Here is a 17469-nt window from a genome sequence, read left to right as displayed (position 1 = left end):
GAAAATGCGCGGTTGACTGCTTTGCTGATACACATGATGATTATAGTCGTAGCTGCCCTCAAACTCAAAACCTAGTAGTTAATGCTCCCAAAGCGTTGTTCAAACCCGGACGTGAAGAAAAATGTGATAAAACTAACTTACTTAGGGTTTTCTGTGAAGTCTTTGTACCTCGACGAGCCGGTCGAGTTCCCAGATCAGCGCCATCGATTTTGTCGGTACTCTCATCTCATACCACCAGGTCCCAGCAAATATCTAAGGAAATATGTCAGATGTGGAAGACACAGTTTTCTAATCGTTTGGTTGCTTGCCTACTTACTGGCGGGCTAGAAATTCGGAACGTCTACTTTGAAACAGGATATTCTCGGAACCGATTAAACTATGTGACAAGCCTTCACAGATAGGGATGTGCCCGCATTAACGCACAAAGCTAGAAGGCTGAGAAACTGTAGTCCTGCGTCTTTGACATTCTCGGTCATCTCGCGCGTCAAGTCCTCGGGGTGCTTTTCCTTCCACCTTTGCTCGAACTCGACCATAAAGATAATGCCGTGATCGTGCATGCTGTAGCTCCCAGGCTGGCCGTGGAAGATCTCGCGGCCGCTCTTAGTGCGTTCATGGTGGTGGCCGCTGGGCTGCTTGTTGCGGAAGCTGATGCCCATTGACACGTTCTGCTGTTCGAAGGGCGAGGGCGTGGGATCCTGCAAGTCTACGGCATCCGGCTTCTAAGGTAATATCATCACATCATCCTGCTCATCAAGTGACCAATCAATCATTTTGTAAGGATAATAGTCTACCGAACGTTTTGCAAACAATCACCGGACGTGGAAACACGGTAATCCTCATGCTCGATTATCTTTATGAGCAAGCATTTTGGCCGCATCAGCGCACAACATAGAACGCCGATACATCATTGAAGCAGCTCTTCGTATTCTGGACTGACTGGTTAGACTTGAGAATTGTGGTGGCGAGAAGTTCTAGCAGTCCCAGATAGTTGGTCTCATGCATGAAGCAGTGCCTTCCGCAATTGCCCGTATACGCCGAGCAGTACAGATGTTCACGGAATTGAAGCCAACGTGGATCATGCCGGGAAACAGCCTGCCACTACTTTGTTCAAAAACCGCATGGATGAATTTCGTCATACAATCATTGCCCTCGCCGCTCGTTCTAAAGATTAGCCCTGCTCTTTTCTTGAAAACTACATGTGTATCACGTTTCCGAGAGCTTAGTGGATATTGTGACCAACCTTTGAAATCTTCGAAGATGACTGGCAGGCTTGTGATGATGGTTAGACAACATGCAATGCTATCTCGAAGGTTGCCGACAATGAGATTGCCCGGGACGAGAGGAACGCCCTGAATATGGTAAATGTAGTAAGTACGGTACTTGCGGTAAACGCTGTGGCTGACGCAGGAAGCTCTCCAGGAAAGAAAACATGAAGTGCATTGGAATATCGCGAACAGCAATAACACAAGAGAATTGAACCACCGATATGGCCTCAATACATCAGTATAGCATTGCATTGGACGGTAACAGATATGCAGTGAGTGGCTTGCTTTTACTTACCTTCGTTTTCCACGACGAGTCAACTCCAACTTCAGTCATGGAGGCCAGAACTTGCGAGACTTCTTCTCATTGATCAGCTGGGTTACTCCTGACAATCTCTTTGCAACGCTGCGACCTGAAAGCCGTAATTCCATCTGTCACAAACTCGCAAACGACTTACGCCCTCAAAGTATGAAAACCACCGACTGTCGTAAATATGGTCAAGTCCCAATGCGCTCAATATCTCATTCACTTGACAAAATCGTCTAGAAAACAGCACTACATGCGTATTCAACCCACCCTCATCCTCAACTCGATCCGATTTGCACAACTGAAATCTCCGGAGACTCCCTGGCATGCCGGCCCTTTGGGGCGAGGCTTGCATCTTGGGTCCCTCCCTTTCTCCCACAATTCGTTGCCACGGCCTTCCTGTTCTGCTTGGAGGTAGTTGAAAATATACATGATTTTCGAAAACTCATGTCTCTCTCGTCTTCCAAACATTGATGATAGTCGTTTCAAAGGCGCTGATCTAGTCTATCTTTCCCATCGCTATCGGTTACAAGTCCCTTCTTGACCGATGTTTTGTGAATCTATTAACCTAGCCAAGAGTAGAGTAATAATGTACGAATGTACTATTTGAGCCGGATGTAAGATATCTTTTGTATGATGGAGCTTGTTACTGGGAGGGTCTATAGCGCAGATCGCAAGATTGCAAACGTGTGCAGCAAGGTCCGGGTTGTACGTGTGAAAACAGTAACGAGTAAGATGCGACTGCGTTGGAGCAACCATTCTGGGACCTTTCATTGCTTGAAGAACTTATATCCGGGGTTTTTTGGTTGCTCAGTACTGAAGAAGATTTTTCTGGACTTCCAAGGCGTGATCCGCCTGTTTTTACATCGTGTGCAATGGGTCGGAGAAACCTCCGGCACAATGAGGCACTGCGGACTGCTCCGCCCCACCGACCCACCTCGGTATCCGGCCCGAGCCGGAACTTGTAGCGGGCTGCGATAGGTCTGGTGATTGGTAAAATATCGTTGTGTAAGCTCGGAAATCGATAGCCTCGCTAGTGGGTCAATGGTTTCCTGCTCCGCCAAAACATCAAGCGCTATAAACTAGTACGACTATTCCGATTTGTGAGATATGGTGCCGCCGGATCATGCCAAGAATGCTTAACGACTGAACCGATGTGATGGTTTAGCCAGAGAAATTACGTCAAACAATTACAGTGACACTCCCTCGGTTGTCTTCCGTGCCACCGCGATGGCTGGATTCATGGTCGTTCATCACCAGCCACATGTTTGGCCTGCAGAATCGTGGATGAGTATTTTATCTACTATCAGAAAGAACATGTGTTCTGAACTCTCGGACAGGTGATATCCAGACGATGTATGAGAGCTAGGGAACTCTCACCATTGATCAGTTGCTCTTGTTGATATCATCGTCACTTCGGACTCCAATTCCCGCTGCATATATACAACCATGATTGCGAGATGTATTCTGATGTAGTAGATGATCATGTCAGAGTTACTGTGGAGGGTGGTGTTCTCAATCTATCTTCTTTCCGCGTTGCATGGGATGATTGTTGAATTTGTAAAACTCCCGAACTATGTGGAGTCGGAGAAAATTCAATGGGTATTGGAGGCTCCTGAGCTATTCAGTGTAGAGCGTGGCAATCTATAGACTTCAGAGGCAGCTGCATTACCTTTACTCCATCCTTCCCTCATCTTACACTGAACATGGAAGCCCCAAACTTCTACCCAAATCGAGTTCCTACTAGAATAGTAATATCTACAAGTCACTACGCTCCAGGCCAGTGGATGTGTACAGACTCGACCTCTCCACCAACAAAAACATCCCTATCTGGGGCGCAGCAAAACGTCTTCCAAAGGTCTAAAGGAATGAGTTTCCGGCCGTCTGAAACGTATGGGATGATTCGTCCCCAATCCTCGCAGATACAAGATACCGAGCATGCCCTATGAGTTTCAGCCAAGCGCTGTTGGCTTTGCTCTGTGCGTTCGTGATGCCGATCCAGTACCGTTTTCCCGAAATAAACGAGTAGATGTCTTTGAGAGATTACAAGGCGAGCGACCTTTGTGAGTAGTTTCGTCATTCGTCTCCTATTGGAAACGCCTCCTCTTCCAGCCCTCTCTGACACGTTGGAGAAGGTCTCGCTTTCCTGTGACTGGCGCATAGGACACGTTCTTCCCGAGCCACAGGCTCAGCTCATCCACAAGATTACGGTCCTTCTTGCACAGTCCTAGGTCCTCCAGTTGTTCTGGCACCGGTGCATTCTTGTGCGGCGAACGTTGGTCAAATTGAGTTTGTTTCGTACCTTGTGAATGATCAATACTGTATGTTGGGTATGTTCTTGATTGACTTGCATGTCGGATTTCCAAGAGGACATGCAAAGATTAAATCTTGAGCGGCAGTATGGTTTGGCGCGTGCAGGCAAAGGCTAGATCACCTGCACCTTAGTCTATTAGCCGTCGACCTGCGTTCGCACATCTCTTCTGACTGACGTCATCACGTGTCAATTTCCATACTAGCCCAATTACGGTCAAGTCACTCCAAGACCGGTCCATGCCAGATCATCAAGTAGTGAGTAACGAACGACGCTGCATTTTTCTGCTAGCAGTACAGTCATTTCAAGTGTTTCAACGTCATCAGAACACGTCAAGCTGCGTGCATCTTCCCATGGACGATCAGAATCGACGGAGACACGATTCGTGGCTTCGATGAGACTTGGCACATGGGCCCGTGCACGGCGATCAGTCTTCCCGAAGAAGCTCCGGTGGGCCGAGTGGAGTGGTGGAAGGCAGGCACTTGATGTTTACACGCCTCCCGCAAGATGAAGCGGAAACAAGTCGACAATAACGCGTCGCACGCAGGGCGCGGCCGTTTGAAGCGCGCTAAGACGCATTGCGCGGACGCCAGCGCACCTCGCCCCTCACCACCAGAAACCCGTGCCTCTACGCAGACGCCCGCCCACGCCCTCACCCAAGAATGCTTACGCAATCTGCAGGAGTCGACTGCTGAAGTCGGGAAGTTGTCGATATCGCATTGGAGAAGCTGTGTCAGCACTGGCCATCTGGAGAACATGGACGCGCCTCCGACGCCTCGCAGTGCAGGCGAGCGCCGCCATTCAAAACACCGCAGACACGCACAGAAACTGCGAACACCCAGTCCCAGCAAGAGACCAACTCCGCAAACGTATCGCACGCGGAACATGCACCACGCCCGTGTCCTGGTCGATACCTCGGTCGATCTCCCGCCCGCAATAAGCACCCGAGTGCGAGACATCCTAGGAGTTGATGGTTCAGGGCATCCAGTAGCCACACCAGAAGACGCATCACCCGTGCCTGCACTTGTTGCCGCTTCAGCTACGATGTACTGGAAAGAGTCGCAAAGAAACGCGCGCGAGTGTTCGCTGGAAGGTGATTGGAAGGCTAGTCTGTACGGGCTCGTGAGAATGATTTCCAATGTCTGGCCGGGAGACGTCAAAGTCCACACGTCTGAGAAAAGTACGCTGTCAATGACCCTTGCGAGAGTGTGAAGATTGCTTACTACATCAATCAGTCTGGCATTCCGATCTCAAGCCGACAGGCCCCTCCTTCGAAGAGTCTGTGAACGAAAACCGAAGCACTATGCCCGACTATCACACACCACAGACTGCGCTACCAGAGTCGACCTCTTCCGAAGCCGCCACCAGCGATAGCACTTTTCTTGGGTCCGTCCCGTCGCTCCCTCCTCCCTCAGTCGCACCAACCACCAGTACCGAAGCTGCAAGTCCGTATCACATATCAACACCGAAACCAGACATAACCGTTGGCCTCGCACATGGGAAATTCATGCCGAGCCACCAGCAGCGACTTGTCAACCACCAGGTGTCTGGGACACTATTGAGCGACCCGCACGTAGCAGACATGGGCATACGATTCCCCTTCTTGGTCGCCGAAGTGAAGGGCCTAAGCCTGAATGGAAGTCTAGTCAGTGCTCAGAACCAAGCTGCCATAAGCGGTGCCTCAATGCTCACTATCCTTCAAAATCTCATGTCCCAGGCACGACGCCATTCGAGCTCAGACGCTGATTCGGAGTTGCGGTTATATACAGACAATACGCTTTGTTTCTCGATTGTAACGGCAGGCCCCTTGCACGAGATATGGGTTAACTTTACAGCTGAGGGGGCCTATCACATGGAATGCCTTCAGGCATTGCGCACTACACTTGAACGCGATGCCTTACATTTTTCTTATTGTGTATATCGTATCTTGAACTGGGGTCAAGGCACGTTAAGGGATGCTATTGTAGAAAAGGTAGAAAGAATATAGCTAGGAATGTACATAGTAAAGGAGAAGTTAATAACAATTATACTATGTTTTTAACTTTTGTTTAAGACTTAAATAAATTTAAAAAAACGTTTAGGAGATGTAACTAAAATTCTATAAAGAAGAAAACTCTTAAGTACTCTTAAAAGAAGACTTAACTTATAGATTCTATACTAAATATAAACTATTAGATTACGCTAGTAAGTAAGTGCCTAGTGTTTTTTTTATATCTTTAGCTAAACTAAGTTTTAATTTTAGTATTTATAAATTCTTATAGTATATAATACTATTAGTTAAGATTTATAGTTTAATAACTTTAAAAAATGTGTTAGAGAAATAAAAGTAAAAAGGTAAAATAGTTATTTAGAATCTTATTTAACTATTATATATTTATACTATTAAATACAAAAAAAAATCTAAATAGTTCTTAAGATGTTTATTAAGTTAATAGTTTTTTTCTCTTATTAGTATTTATTACGTTTAATTCTATCTTCTATATAAGTTATTATTAAAATCAAATCTTTCTTTAGCTTTTAGTGCTTTAGTTTAATATTAGTAAGAATTACTATTATATAAAATCTACTAAAATAAATACTTCTATAACGTTACTATAAGGATATCCTAAATTATTAGTTTATTTAATTAAATTATTATCTTTTTACTATCTCTATATATCTTCTACATAATAAGCAATAATTAGTATTTCTTATATAATACTAAAACTAGTAATTAATTTATAGAGAAGTAGTCTATAAATATAGACTCTTTTAGGGTATCTATTAAACTAATAAGGGTTTTCTATTAAAAACTAATCTAAGTATTTAAGTTTAATAAAATAAAGATATAATCTAAACTAATTTAAGCTATAATAAATAGATTATATAGCTAGGATTTACTTCTTAATAATCTTTCTAGTAGGAAGATATACTAATTTACTCTTACTTTTAATCTCTCTTATATTAAAGCACCTTATAATAATCTATAAAATTATATTAAAATTATAAATACTAGAGTTATTTTAATAGAATTTTAATATACCTATAAGTATAAAATAAAAGATTAAGCAAAATTTTAAATTCTTAATAAAAAGCTTATTATTAGACTCTAAGACTAAGTAATTAGTAACTACTTTTAATCTAGTAAGTCTTGTAAGTAATCTAAAGAGTTACTACTTATTCTATAATAGTAATTGTATAGATCCTTTTAAAGCTTTATAATAGTTAAGAAACTCTCTTCTATCTATACTTTTCTATACTATCTAATAGAAACGTTTTTAATTTAAACTAAAGTAGGAACTAAAGATTCTAATACTTACTATATAGAATATCTAAAATCTTAGCTTACTTGTACGACTAAGACTATTACTTATAAGTTTAAAACTTTTTTAATTAAGATAGTAGATATAGCTTAGCTATATCTTAATTACTAAATTTACTCTCTAAACAGTATTAAAACTACATTAAAAATAGTTTTTAACTTTACTTTCTAAAAATCTTATATTAATTTAGTAATATATTAGCTTATATTATAATTCTTCTAAAAAAACATTATTTCTAAGTAACTTTTAATAAACTTCTCTAAACTAAAATATAAGATCTAAACTAGAGCTTGTATAAATATTACTAAAGTAACATATACTAAGAAAGAAGTTAAGAAAAATACTAAAAAGAATAAAACTAAGTATTTAGAGTTAGTTTCTTTCTAGAAATTAGACTTTAATTTAACTTATACTAACTACTTGTATATAAAAAGATTAGGGTAGAAGAGAATATAATTTATAGTTTTCCTAATATTATACTAATAAGAATTTCTTGTAGATAATATCTATAAATATAATCCCTTTCTTTTTGTATTTAAGTTAAGAAAGCTATAATAAATAATACTACTTACAAATAATAAAATAAGAGCGTTAATTATATTTATTATTACTTATTACACTGTTATTAGTAATATTATATAGGACAACTTTAAAAATAATTAACAATACTAGTTATTTATATAAGAGTAGACTACAAGTTATTAATTACTTCTTACTTAATAAACTATTATATTCTTGACTTGTTTTCTAGCACTAGAATAGGTAACCTTTGTTTATAACTTATAAATGTGTTTAAGAAGTTTTTAAGTAAGTTGTTTAGATTTACTAAATTAATTAATAATATTCTAAGTTATTAGGGATATAACTAGCTACCTTTACTTTTAATAATACTTTTTAACCTTACTAAAAGGGAAACTATAAGAAGTAGCGTAATATAAATTAAAGATCTAAAAAGCTTACTCTACTAAAACTATAATTAATAAGAAGAACTTAGAAGCTTTAAAAGTAATTTATATTTAAGTAAACTAATACTAATATACTTATATTAAATCTTAATCTAAGTTTCTTTATATAAATATTAAGCGTATAGATTTAGTTATTTGCTTTATTATTTATTCTTTAATTACTTTCTTAAGATTATAGATTAGTAGCTCTAGAAATCCTTGTATTAGATTTTATCTAGGAAAAATAAAATTATTAATTTTACTTAAATCTATAATCTTTTATAAACTAGGTCTTTCTATTTAGAAATTTCTTATAATATTATTTAAGGAAGCTTTTCTTTTGTAAGTGCTGTAGTTTAAAGTGTAAATTACTTAGGTCTATATTAACATAGTATTTAAGTTTATAATAATGATTAAAGGAAAAAGATAATTGTTATTAAATTTAATGTTAAATAAATCAGAATTAGTTATTTTTATTACTATATTACTAGCTAGAATACTCTTATAGAATCAAAACGATATTAGAGATAGGTATAGTAAGAAAAAAATAAATTCTTTTAAATAGAGTTAACAGTTCTATTAAGGTATTAAAGATATTCTAGAAGTTCTTAACACTTAAAATATATTTAGGTGTATAATTCTAGATCCTATTAGTAATGAAAAGTAAAGGCTATTAACTTATTTAAGATTTATATTATCTTAATATTCCTAGAAATAGTTATTAAACGTATTAAGCTAAGAATAAAGGATTATTACTATAAATAAGACCCAATACCTAAGCTTATATAATTAAGTAGGTAGTAGTAGTTATTTGTATTTATAGTAAAGAATGCTAATAAACTGTTTCTATCTATCTATTTACTTACCTATACTTATATAAGCAGGTACCCTAAAGCCTAGACTATAAATAATGTTTAGTATAGCTTTATTATTTTAGGTTTATAGCGTATTTATACTTGTAGTACAGGCAGATAAACGCAACACAGTAAGAATTTAATATAGTAACTTAGTTAGTATAGCTTTATAGAATAATATATAGCTAAGTTAAAACAATTTCCTTTAGAGCTAGTAGTTTAGAGAAATAAATCTAGAGTAATTAAAAAAGATAAATATTATAAAGATTAAAATTATATAGTTAGTAGAAGAGAATCTTCTACTACCTAGTAATAAAAAATTCTTTTTTGATTTTGTTTTTGTTTATTAGTTTAACGTATTACATACAAATAATAAAATACTATAACTATAGCTTAAGAGTTTTTGAAAATAATTTTATAAAATAGATAAGTAGAAGATTATAATTAGTTAATACTAGAGCAAAATAATGTTTTAGATATTTGTAGTAGGACTTAATAATACAAAGGTAGATAGTTTTAAAAAGAAAAAAGACTTACTAAGTTTATTAGTAACACTATCTACTTATAACATAAGTTAATTGTATAGTACTAAAATAAAGATAAATAACCTAAAGAATTCTTAGGAATAAAGACTATAATTTTATATTACTATTAAACTTTAATTGCGTACGCGTTTTTATTATAAATAAGTTCTTATTTTTATATTAACTATAGCAGCTAAGTTTAAACTAAAAGATAATCTATAAGCCCTTTACTTCTTATTACTATTACTATTACTATTAACTTTACTTCTACTTTCTAATAAGATTAGCTAGCTTTATTTCTATTCTATATTAATTCTTTACTTCTTAGGAAAGTTTTTATATCTTCTAGTTTGTTTTTATAAGTCTCTTTTTTAAAGTAGAATACTTAAAATTTCTAAAAGCCGCCTTATAAAGCCTTTTATATTAAGTAAGAATAGTAGTATTATACTATCTAGTAGTAAAGCTATTAAGTATAAAAAGCTAAGTCTTACAAAAAGCTCTATTAGTTTTATAGAACTAATTATAATAAATCTTAATTTTTACTTTATAAAGCTAAATCTTAAGTAAACTTATTAAGCTAAAGGCACGATAAGATATCTAGATCTACTTACTATAATTAGATACGATTATACTAAGTAGAAACTTCTTTATTTATTTTACTACTTTACTAAGTAATTAGAAATCTTACTAGAGATATATAAGGTACTTTACCAGTTTAAGTAATAACCTACTTTACTATTGTAATTCTTAGTTTACTTTAAAACGTAGTATATAAACTCCTAGGCTAAACTAAAAGACTTTAATTATTAATAAAGCATAGATTTAGGTAAATAGAAAGATAAAAGAAAGGAATGAATAAATAAAATATCTAATCTTAAGTTCTTAAAGGATATATAGTATTTGTAAATAGGCCTATAAATATTAAGTATTATTACTTATACATATTCTAATGCTACTCTTATAATATTATTAATTTTATTTAAGATTTGTTAGACCTTAAAGAACTTAGTTTGTATTTATAATCTTATTTATAGTTTATCTATAAACTAAATAAAAACTAATAACAACTCAGGCTCTTTAGAATACAACTTAATTAGTGTATTAAGAAGAAAATTACTAGAAGATATTCTCTCTACTTACTAATATTAACTATAAGAAAAGAGACTAGGTGTTAACTACTATATTAGTTTACTTTACGAAAGTTTTACTGTATTATATTTAGCTACTTATAAAATAAGTATATAGACGCTATAACACTAAAGTAACAACCTAAAGAATATCTTTATAGTGTTTAAGCTTAGTTAAATAAGATTAAGTTTATAAAACTAAAAGAGCTTTTTCTTATAATTACCTATTTTTTAATAGGAGGATAGCTTCTAATTAGTAGAATAAATTATTACTTATTAAAAGTAGACCTTACCTTAAGTAAGCTCTAATAGATTCTAGATTTACTACTTAATAATACAATAATAAAGAAAACTTAAATATATAACACAAAACTAAAACACTATATAATTCTTCTAGACGAGGTATATACTTTATAAATTTAATAAAAACGTTATAGAATAAATTAAAGTAATAGTAATAGTAGTTAAAATAGTAATAAGAAATTAAGAGGTAATAACTTACAATTTAATTAAACTTAAATAAAATTAGGTATTACTTATTAGCAAGTTTAACGTAGACGTATTAAAATATAATACTAACTTAACCTATTAATTCTATTTCTCTAGAAAGAGCATTCCTAGATTACCTAGAAAATAACTAAAATAAGAGTTAATATTTATTTTTGTCTACTTTTTATTACTACCTGTTTTTGTTTTTTTAAAGACTTACTTACTAGTAAGGTATCTTACTTATAGTTTAATAATCTAAATTATCTCTAGGTAATCTAAAGTAGTAAGTATATTATTAAAGAGTACAAAAGTTACCTATACATTACAAAGCAAGAGGTATCTTAAAATAAGTTAGGATTAATAGAACTACAGCTTACTATTACTAGCCTAAATATATAGACCCTTGTAATTTAGATACTAAAGTTAGTTTATTACAGATTTGCTTAATATACATAAATAAAATTCAAATTACCTATAGTTTACTAGGAACAATTACACAAAACTACTTAAATTAAAAGGTTTTAGTGTAGATAAAGTACAAAAATACAAACTAGCTAATAATTAAAGTGAATTATTTATAAGAGGAACTTAGTTCTACTTAGATAGAGAACTTCTTTAAGCTGAATATACAGGATAATTTATTTATTGCTTCGTACTTACACTATACAAGATTTATATATATACTATAATAGAAATAGTAGTATCTATTAGTAAATAAGAAGAAAAATTAGTGTTACTAGAAGATAATAAGTATTCGCAGTATATCTAAAAGTTAATTTGAAAATTTTATTTTAGCTTAGTACCTAAACTTGCTTAAGTTAATAAATTAAGAATAAGTATTAAGAGAATATTATTTATAGTAAGTAGAATTGTTATATAAGAAAAACTATATAAAAAAATATAAAACTTAAATAAACTAAAAAAATCTAATATTGGTTATTAATTTAAACTTATTAATTCTGCTAAAGGTTCTTACACTTTTTCTTAATTTACACTAGATTTATATAAAATATATTTTACCTAGTATAAGTTAAGTAGTAATGTATTAGCAAGGTATATAGAAATTAAGAAAAGCACTTAATAATTAGAGAAATACTCACGTTAGTAAAGTACTTAATTTTAACAAGACTACTAATATAAAACTAGACTAGCTCAAAACTAATAATTATTTGAAAATATAATGGAAAAAGTTATATATAAGTAAATAACTTAATTAAAGGGGATAACCTAAATACAGGTAAATAACCTAATTATAAGATAATAACTTAAACACAACTAGCTAAGCTACGTTAAGGTTACAAACTTGAATAAAGGTAAATTACTTAAATACAAGTAAGCTACTTAAATACAAGTAAACTACGAAAATACAAGTAGAGTATATAGATACAGGTAGATTACGTAAATATAAGTAGAGTATCTAAATACAAATAAACTACTAAAATACAGGTATTCTACTTAAATACAAGTAAACTACTAAAATACAAGTATAGAACTTAAATACAAGTAGACTACTTAAATACAGGTAGTCTACTTGAATACAAGTATAATACTTAAATACAAGTAGACTACTTAAAAATAAGTAGGCTACAGAAAAACAAGTTAAGAACTAACATATAAGTAAACTACTTAAAGACTCTTTTAATACCTTAAAACAGTAAAAATAATATAATATTAGTAGACTCTATATATAAGTGTATAACACTAAAATTTAGGTAGACTTATAATTATTAAACTATATAATAGGAAATAGCTAACTTTAAGATTAAATAAATGCTGTATCTCTTTACGTAAGTAACTTAAACTTTGTCAGTATTTAGATAATTAGAGCTACTAAATTAGAAGAGTTATATTAAGAGATTTATAAATCTAGAGTTTTACTATAAAAAACAAACTTATAAAGTTTAAGATAACATACAATTAATAAAGTTTTAAAGCCTATATAATTTTTTTGTATTTAAACGCTTATTATTTTAAAAACATAGATATTAATATAAAATCCTATTATTGTATTATTATATACGCGTTCTTATTGTCTACTAGTTCTTATTATATATACTAACTTTAGTGGCTTAAGTTTAACTTAGTTCTAAGTTTTTAGTCTTTAGCTTTCTTTTACTATTACTATTACTATTATTTTTACTATTATTATTACTACTACATTTAAACTAGCTAGCTTTGTTCGTGTTCTTTATTAACTATACTGTTTAATAGAAAGGTATTATCCTTACTAGAAAACTACTGATTTTTTTATTCTCTTATCTACTAAAGATCTATAAGGTCTTACTTAAAGTAGCTTCTATTTTTAATAAAAGTAGTATTATTACTTTATTACAGAGTAAGCTTATATTATTTATTTAGTTAAGTTTTTCAAAAAGCCTTATTAGTCTTATAAGCTTATATAAGAAAGAGCTAAACTTGAACTTTAGAAAGCTATACTTTAAGTCCCTTTAATAAGCCTAAAGCACTAGAAGATATATTTATCTTTTAAGTAAAAAGTATTACTATTTTACTAAGCAGTAAATTTTTTTTTAATACTACTTAATTAGGTCCTTAGAGATTATTCTAGAGATATCCTAAGTACTATACTAGTACTAGTAATCTCTAACTCTAATGCTTTATTTTCTAGCTTACTATAGAAAACAGCGTAGAAACTTCTAGGCTACACTAACTAAGTTATATGTGTTATTAGTTAGCTATAATTATAGTTATTAAGAAAGATAAAATAGATAGATTAAGACTTCCAAGGTTGAAATAATATTTATATACGACCTTATTTATATATACTAGTATTACATATACTATCTCTAAAGTTACTCTAATTATATATTAATTATTACTATTTAATTTTAAGTTTTTAATAACTTTACTATAGGTTATAAGTTAGAGCTAAACTTAACTTAATTTACTCTATAAGCTCTTAAGTACGCGTCTATAACAGTATATAAAGTAACTAGTTAGTAATAAAAAGCTAATTAGCTATCTACTTATACTACTATAAACTAATACTTATGTTTACTAGATATAAAAGAGCTTAATTTAAGCTTCTATACTTACTTACTAAGTTAGATTCTTACTGTATTACGTTAATCTACTTTTACTATAAGTATTAATACTCTATAAACCTATTCTGATAGGCTTTTTATAACTATTAATAACTCTTAGAATTATTATATTTATGTAATTATACTTATCTAGGTCTCTCTTTATTGTGTAAGTTAGCTTTATATTAGCTTAGACTACCTAGATCTATTAATTACTATTTAATTAATATATATTTTAATACTTATTTATAAAAGTTTATAAGGCTTCTTTTTACTATATTTTTACTTTTTCTCTAGTATACAAGAATTATTATAGGAGTTTTAAGAAAACTATAAGTACTATTACTTATAAGTTTAATATAGCCTAGAGCTAATAGAAAGTAAAGTTTACGTATTTAGTTTAAACTAAAGAAAGCTAATTAAAAAGTACGTTTTTATTTCTAACTATATGTAAAAGACAGAAAAAAAGTACCTAAGTAATAAAGTTCTTTTAGGTTTATAGCTTTGCTATACAACTTACTTTATGACTAGTTTTAATAATCTTATACTTTATTATATTAGTGTTATAGTTAATGATATATTTATAAGCAAAGGTAGAGTACTTTACTGTATTACAGTCTTAATTTTAAGTTATATTAACTTTTTATAGAGTTTAAATATACACTGTTATTCTTCTTATTTCTTTCCATAGAGATAATTAATAAAACAAGTAGGTTACTGCTAAAGTAGTATCTATACTTAGTATTTAAAGTTTAATACACATTATTAAAAGTATATGTATTTTAATTAAGTCTCTAATTAAAAGATATATCGAAAAATTCTTAAGATTTAGATCTATATATAAGATAATTTTATGTGTTTTATTAGTTTTAAAACTTTAATACCTCTACTATAGTTATTCTCTCTATTCTAACTCTTTTAACTACCTTAATATACTCTTTCGTTATTTAGATTAAGAAATCTTTAGTATATAAATCTTTTAATTTTTAAAAAAAGTTACTTTAACTTTTATATAAACTTTAATCTATATAGTAAGAGAACTAAAATATCTTATCTTTAACGGTTCTGTCTAGAGTTTTTTAGTTATATCTATAATACCTAAGTGCTTTTAATATTATTAGATAAATGTTAAGTACACTAAGAGTCTAGAAGATCTTACTAAAATACCTGTATAGATTAGTTTTCTTGCGTACTATATAGCTATTAATTAGATAACTTTTATTATAAGAATGTAAGTTTATAAATTAAGCTTTTAGAAATAAATAACTCTTAAGTAGTATATACTATATTCTAAGAGATAAGTAAAAAGCTTTATAAAATAAATTTATAGATAAATCTCTAGAATCTATATTATATAAAAGCTGTTTCTACTAGCAGATCTACAAAAGAAGGTAGAAATGTAGTAATATAACCTAATATAGAAGCTAATACCTATCTCTTTTAAAGATAGGTTAAATAATAATAAGAGTATAGTGTAATAGTATAGAGAAGTAAATAAATCTTTTCTTTTTAATTTCTACTAGATCTACTAGTATAGATGTAAATTATAAAGCTTAAGTAAGTGTAAGTTGGAGTTTCGTTTATAAACAACCTACTCTATACATTATAATGTTTAGTTTAGTTAATAGAAGATTTTGAATTTACTAGGAGATTAATTCTATAAGATATTTTAACTTTAATGCGTTCTATCTTCTTATTTATATTATTATATCTCTTGTTTTTATATTACTAAGAATATATAGTTTTTATATAGTACTAGTACTAGAAGTCTAATATCTAAGTGCTGGATTTTTTAGAAAGTTCTAAGGAAAATAGTACTTTTAAAGAATTATTTTACTATTATTTTGTAAGAGATATTTAAAGTAAGTTTTTTTTAGATTTTTAAAATTTATTAATTTAGAAAGAAATTATTATTTATATATTTGTAGTATATTCTATATATAGAATCTAGAAATAAAGTAGGAGTTTATAATTTATAAAAAGCTTTAAGTAAGACTTTAATAATTAAAACCTTTTCTAAAGAATATAGATTAAAAAAATTATTATACCTTTTTGTATAAGTTACGCTTGTGTTGTAATTGCTTATTAGTTCTTCTTATTTTTTCTAACTATAGTACTTAAGTCTTACCTTGTTTTAACCCTCTGCCTTTAGTTACTACTACTATTACTATTTTTCCTATTACTATTACTATTACTCTAATAGTTACTAATCTTAAAACTACTTATAGTTTATATAGGTTCTTTACCTGCTTAACTAACTCTACTAGTCTTATATTTTTATTTTAATACTTGAAATAATCTAGAAGCCTAGTTCTAAGATCTTCTATTTAAAGTTAGAGTATTCTTACTATACAACTTAATAGTATACTACTTAAGTTAGGAATAAGAAGTACTAATAACAGCTTAATTAGCTTTAGAAACTTATATTAGCAGGAGCTAAACTTTAACTTAATAAAGCTTTACTTTAATATTCTTTTAAATCTTAGACTTCTACTAGATATCTAAATTATTTATGTAATATATATTACTATTTAGCTGAATTATACTCTTTATTTCTTTATACTATTTAGTTAGGTCTCCAAAAATCTTAATATAAATACCTAAAGAAATATAATAGTATTAGATATTATATATAGTAAATTTAACATCTTTAATGTACTATAAGATTAAGTAGTAAAGCGTCTAAGCTTTAGTAATAGTAGTATAGTATAAGTAGATAATCTTAGTTACAGTAAAATATAATAATTGATAGAATAAAAGATATATAAATAAGATTTAAGCTGTAAAAGATCTGTATATACTAGCTTAATTATTTAAGCTATTATTTCTTTAACTTTTATAGAAGCTACCTATTTTATTTTTAAAATAAGAAGTTAGTAAAAAAGTATTTACAACTTAGCAATAGTATATAATTAAAACTAACGCTTATAACTAAACTTAACTCTAAGTAACAGCTGTCGTAGCTCTTAAGTACATGTCTATACTAGTACATTTAGAAAAATACTACTAATAAGTAGTTTATCTTCTTTTTTAGGCTATTATAACGTACTTTTACTAGAATAAACTATATATAATAAGGCTACGTATTACGTTCTATTCTAAGTTCTTATATTAAATTATAAATTAATTATGTTTTACTGCTTAAATTTCAAGTATAAATAGGCTTTTAATCTAAATTGCAAATAATATATTAAATACTAGTAAAATTGTATTAAAATAGTTTTAAAAGAATAGTACTTATCTTATAATAACATTAAACTTAATATTCTAGTATAGATACTAAGTTATAAGCCTAGTTAGGTAATAGC

The 17469-nt window shown here is 30.5% G+C and overlaps 2 protein-coding genes across 2 annotated transcripts; one reads left to right on the top strand and one right to left on the bottom strand.

Annotated features, from left to right (window-relative positions):
• Positions 1-371: 371 nt before the first annotated feature.
• Positions 372-1599, bottom strand: P153DRAFT_391354 (uncharacterized protein; the record flags this gene model as incomplete). Its single annotated transcript, XM_033671046.1, has 2 exons — positions 372-719; positions 1561-1599. 2 exons carry the CDS (start codon positions 1597-1599, stop codon positions 372-374), a joined length of 387 nt encoding a protein of 128 aa, XP_033518021.1.
• Positions 1600-3507: 1908 nt separating this feature from the next.
• P153DRAFT_435800 (uncharacterized protein) lies at positions 3508-6161 on the top strand (the record flags this gene model as incomplete). Its single annotated transcript, XM_033673178.1, has 8 exons — positions 3508-3632; positions 3733-3890; positions 4086-4137; positions 4180-4330; positions 4388-5060; positions 5116-5852; positions 6056-6068; positions 6142-6161. 8 exons carry the CDS (start codon positions 3508-3510, stop codon positions 6159-6161), a joined length of 1929 nt encoding a protein of 642 aa, XP_033518020.1.
• Between the last annotated feature and the right edge of the window lie 11308 nt (positions 6162-17469).

Source organism: Dothidotthia symphoricarpi, assembly GCF_010015815.1.
Source record: "Dothidotthia symphoricarpi CBS 119687 unplaced genomic scaffold P153scaffold_28, whole genome shotgun sequence".
Classification (NCBI taxonomy): domain Eukaryota; kingdom Fungi; phylum Ascomycota; class Dothideomycetes; order Pleosporales; family Dothidotthiaceae; genus Dothidotthia; species Dothidotthia symphoricarpi.
The sequence above is the reverse complement of the archived record's forward strand: the minus strand, read 5'-3'. Positions and strand labels throughout refer to the sequence as shown.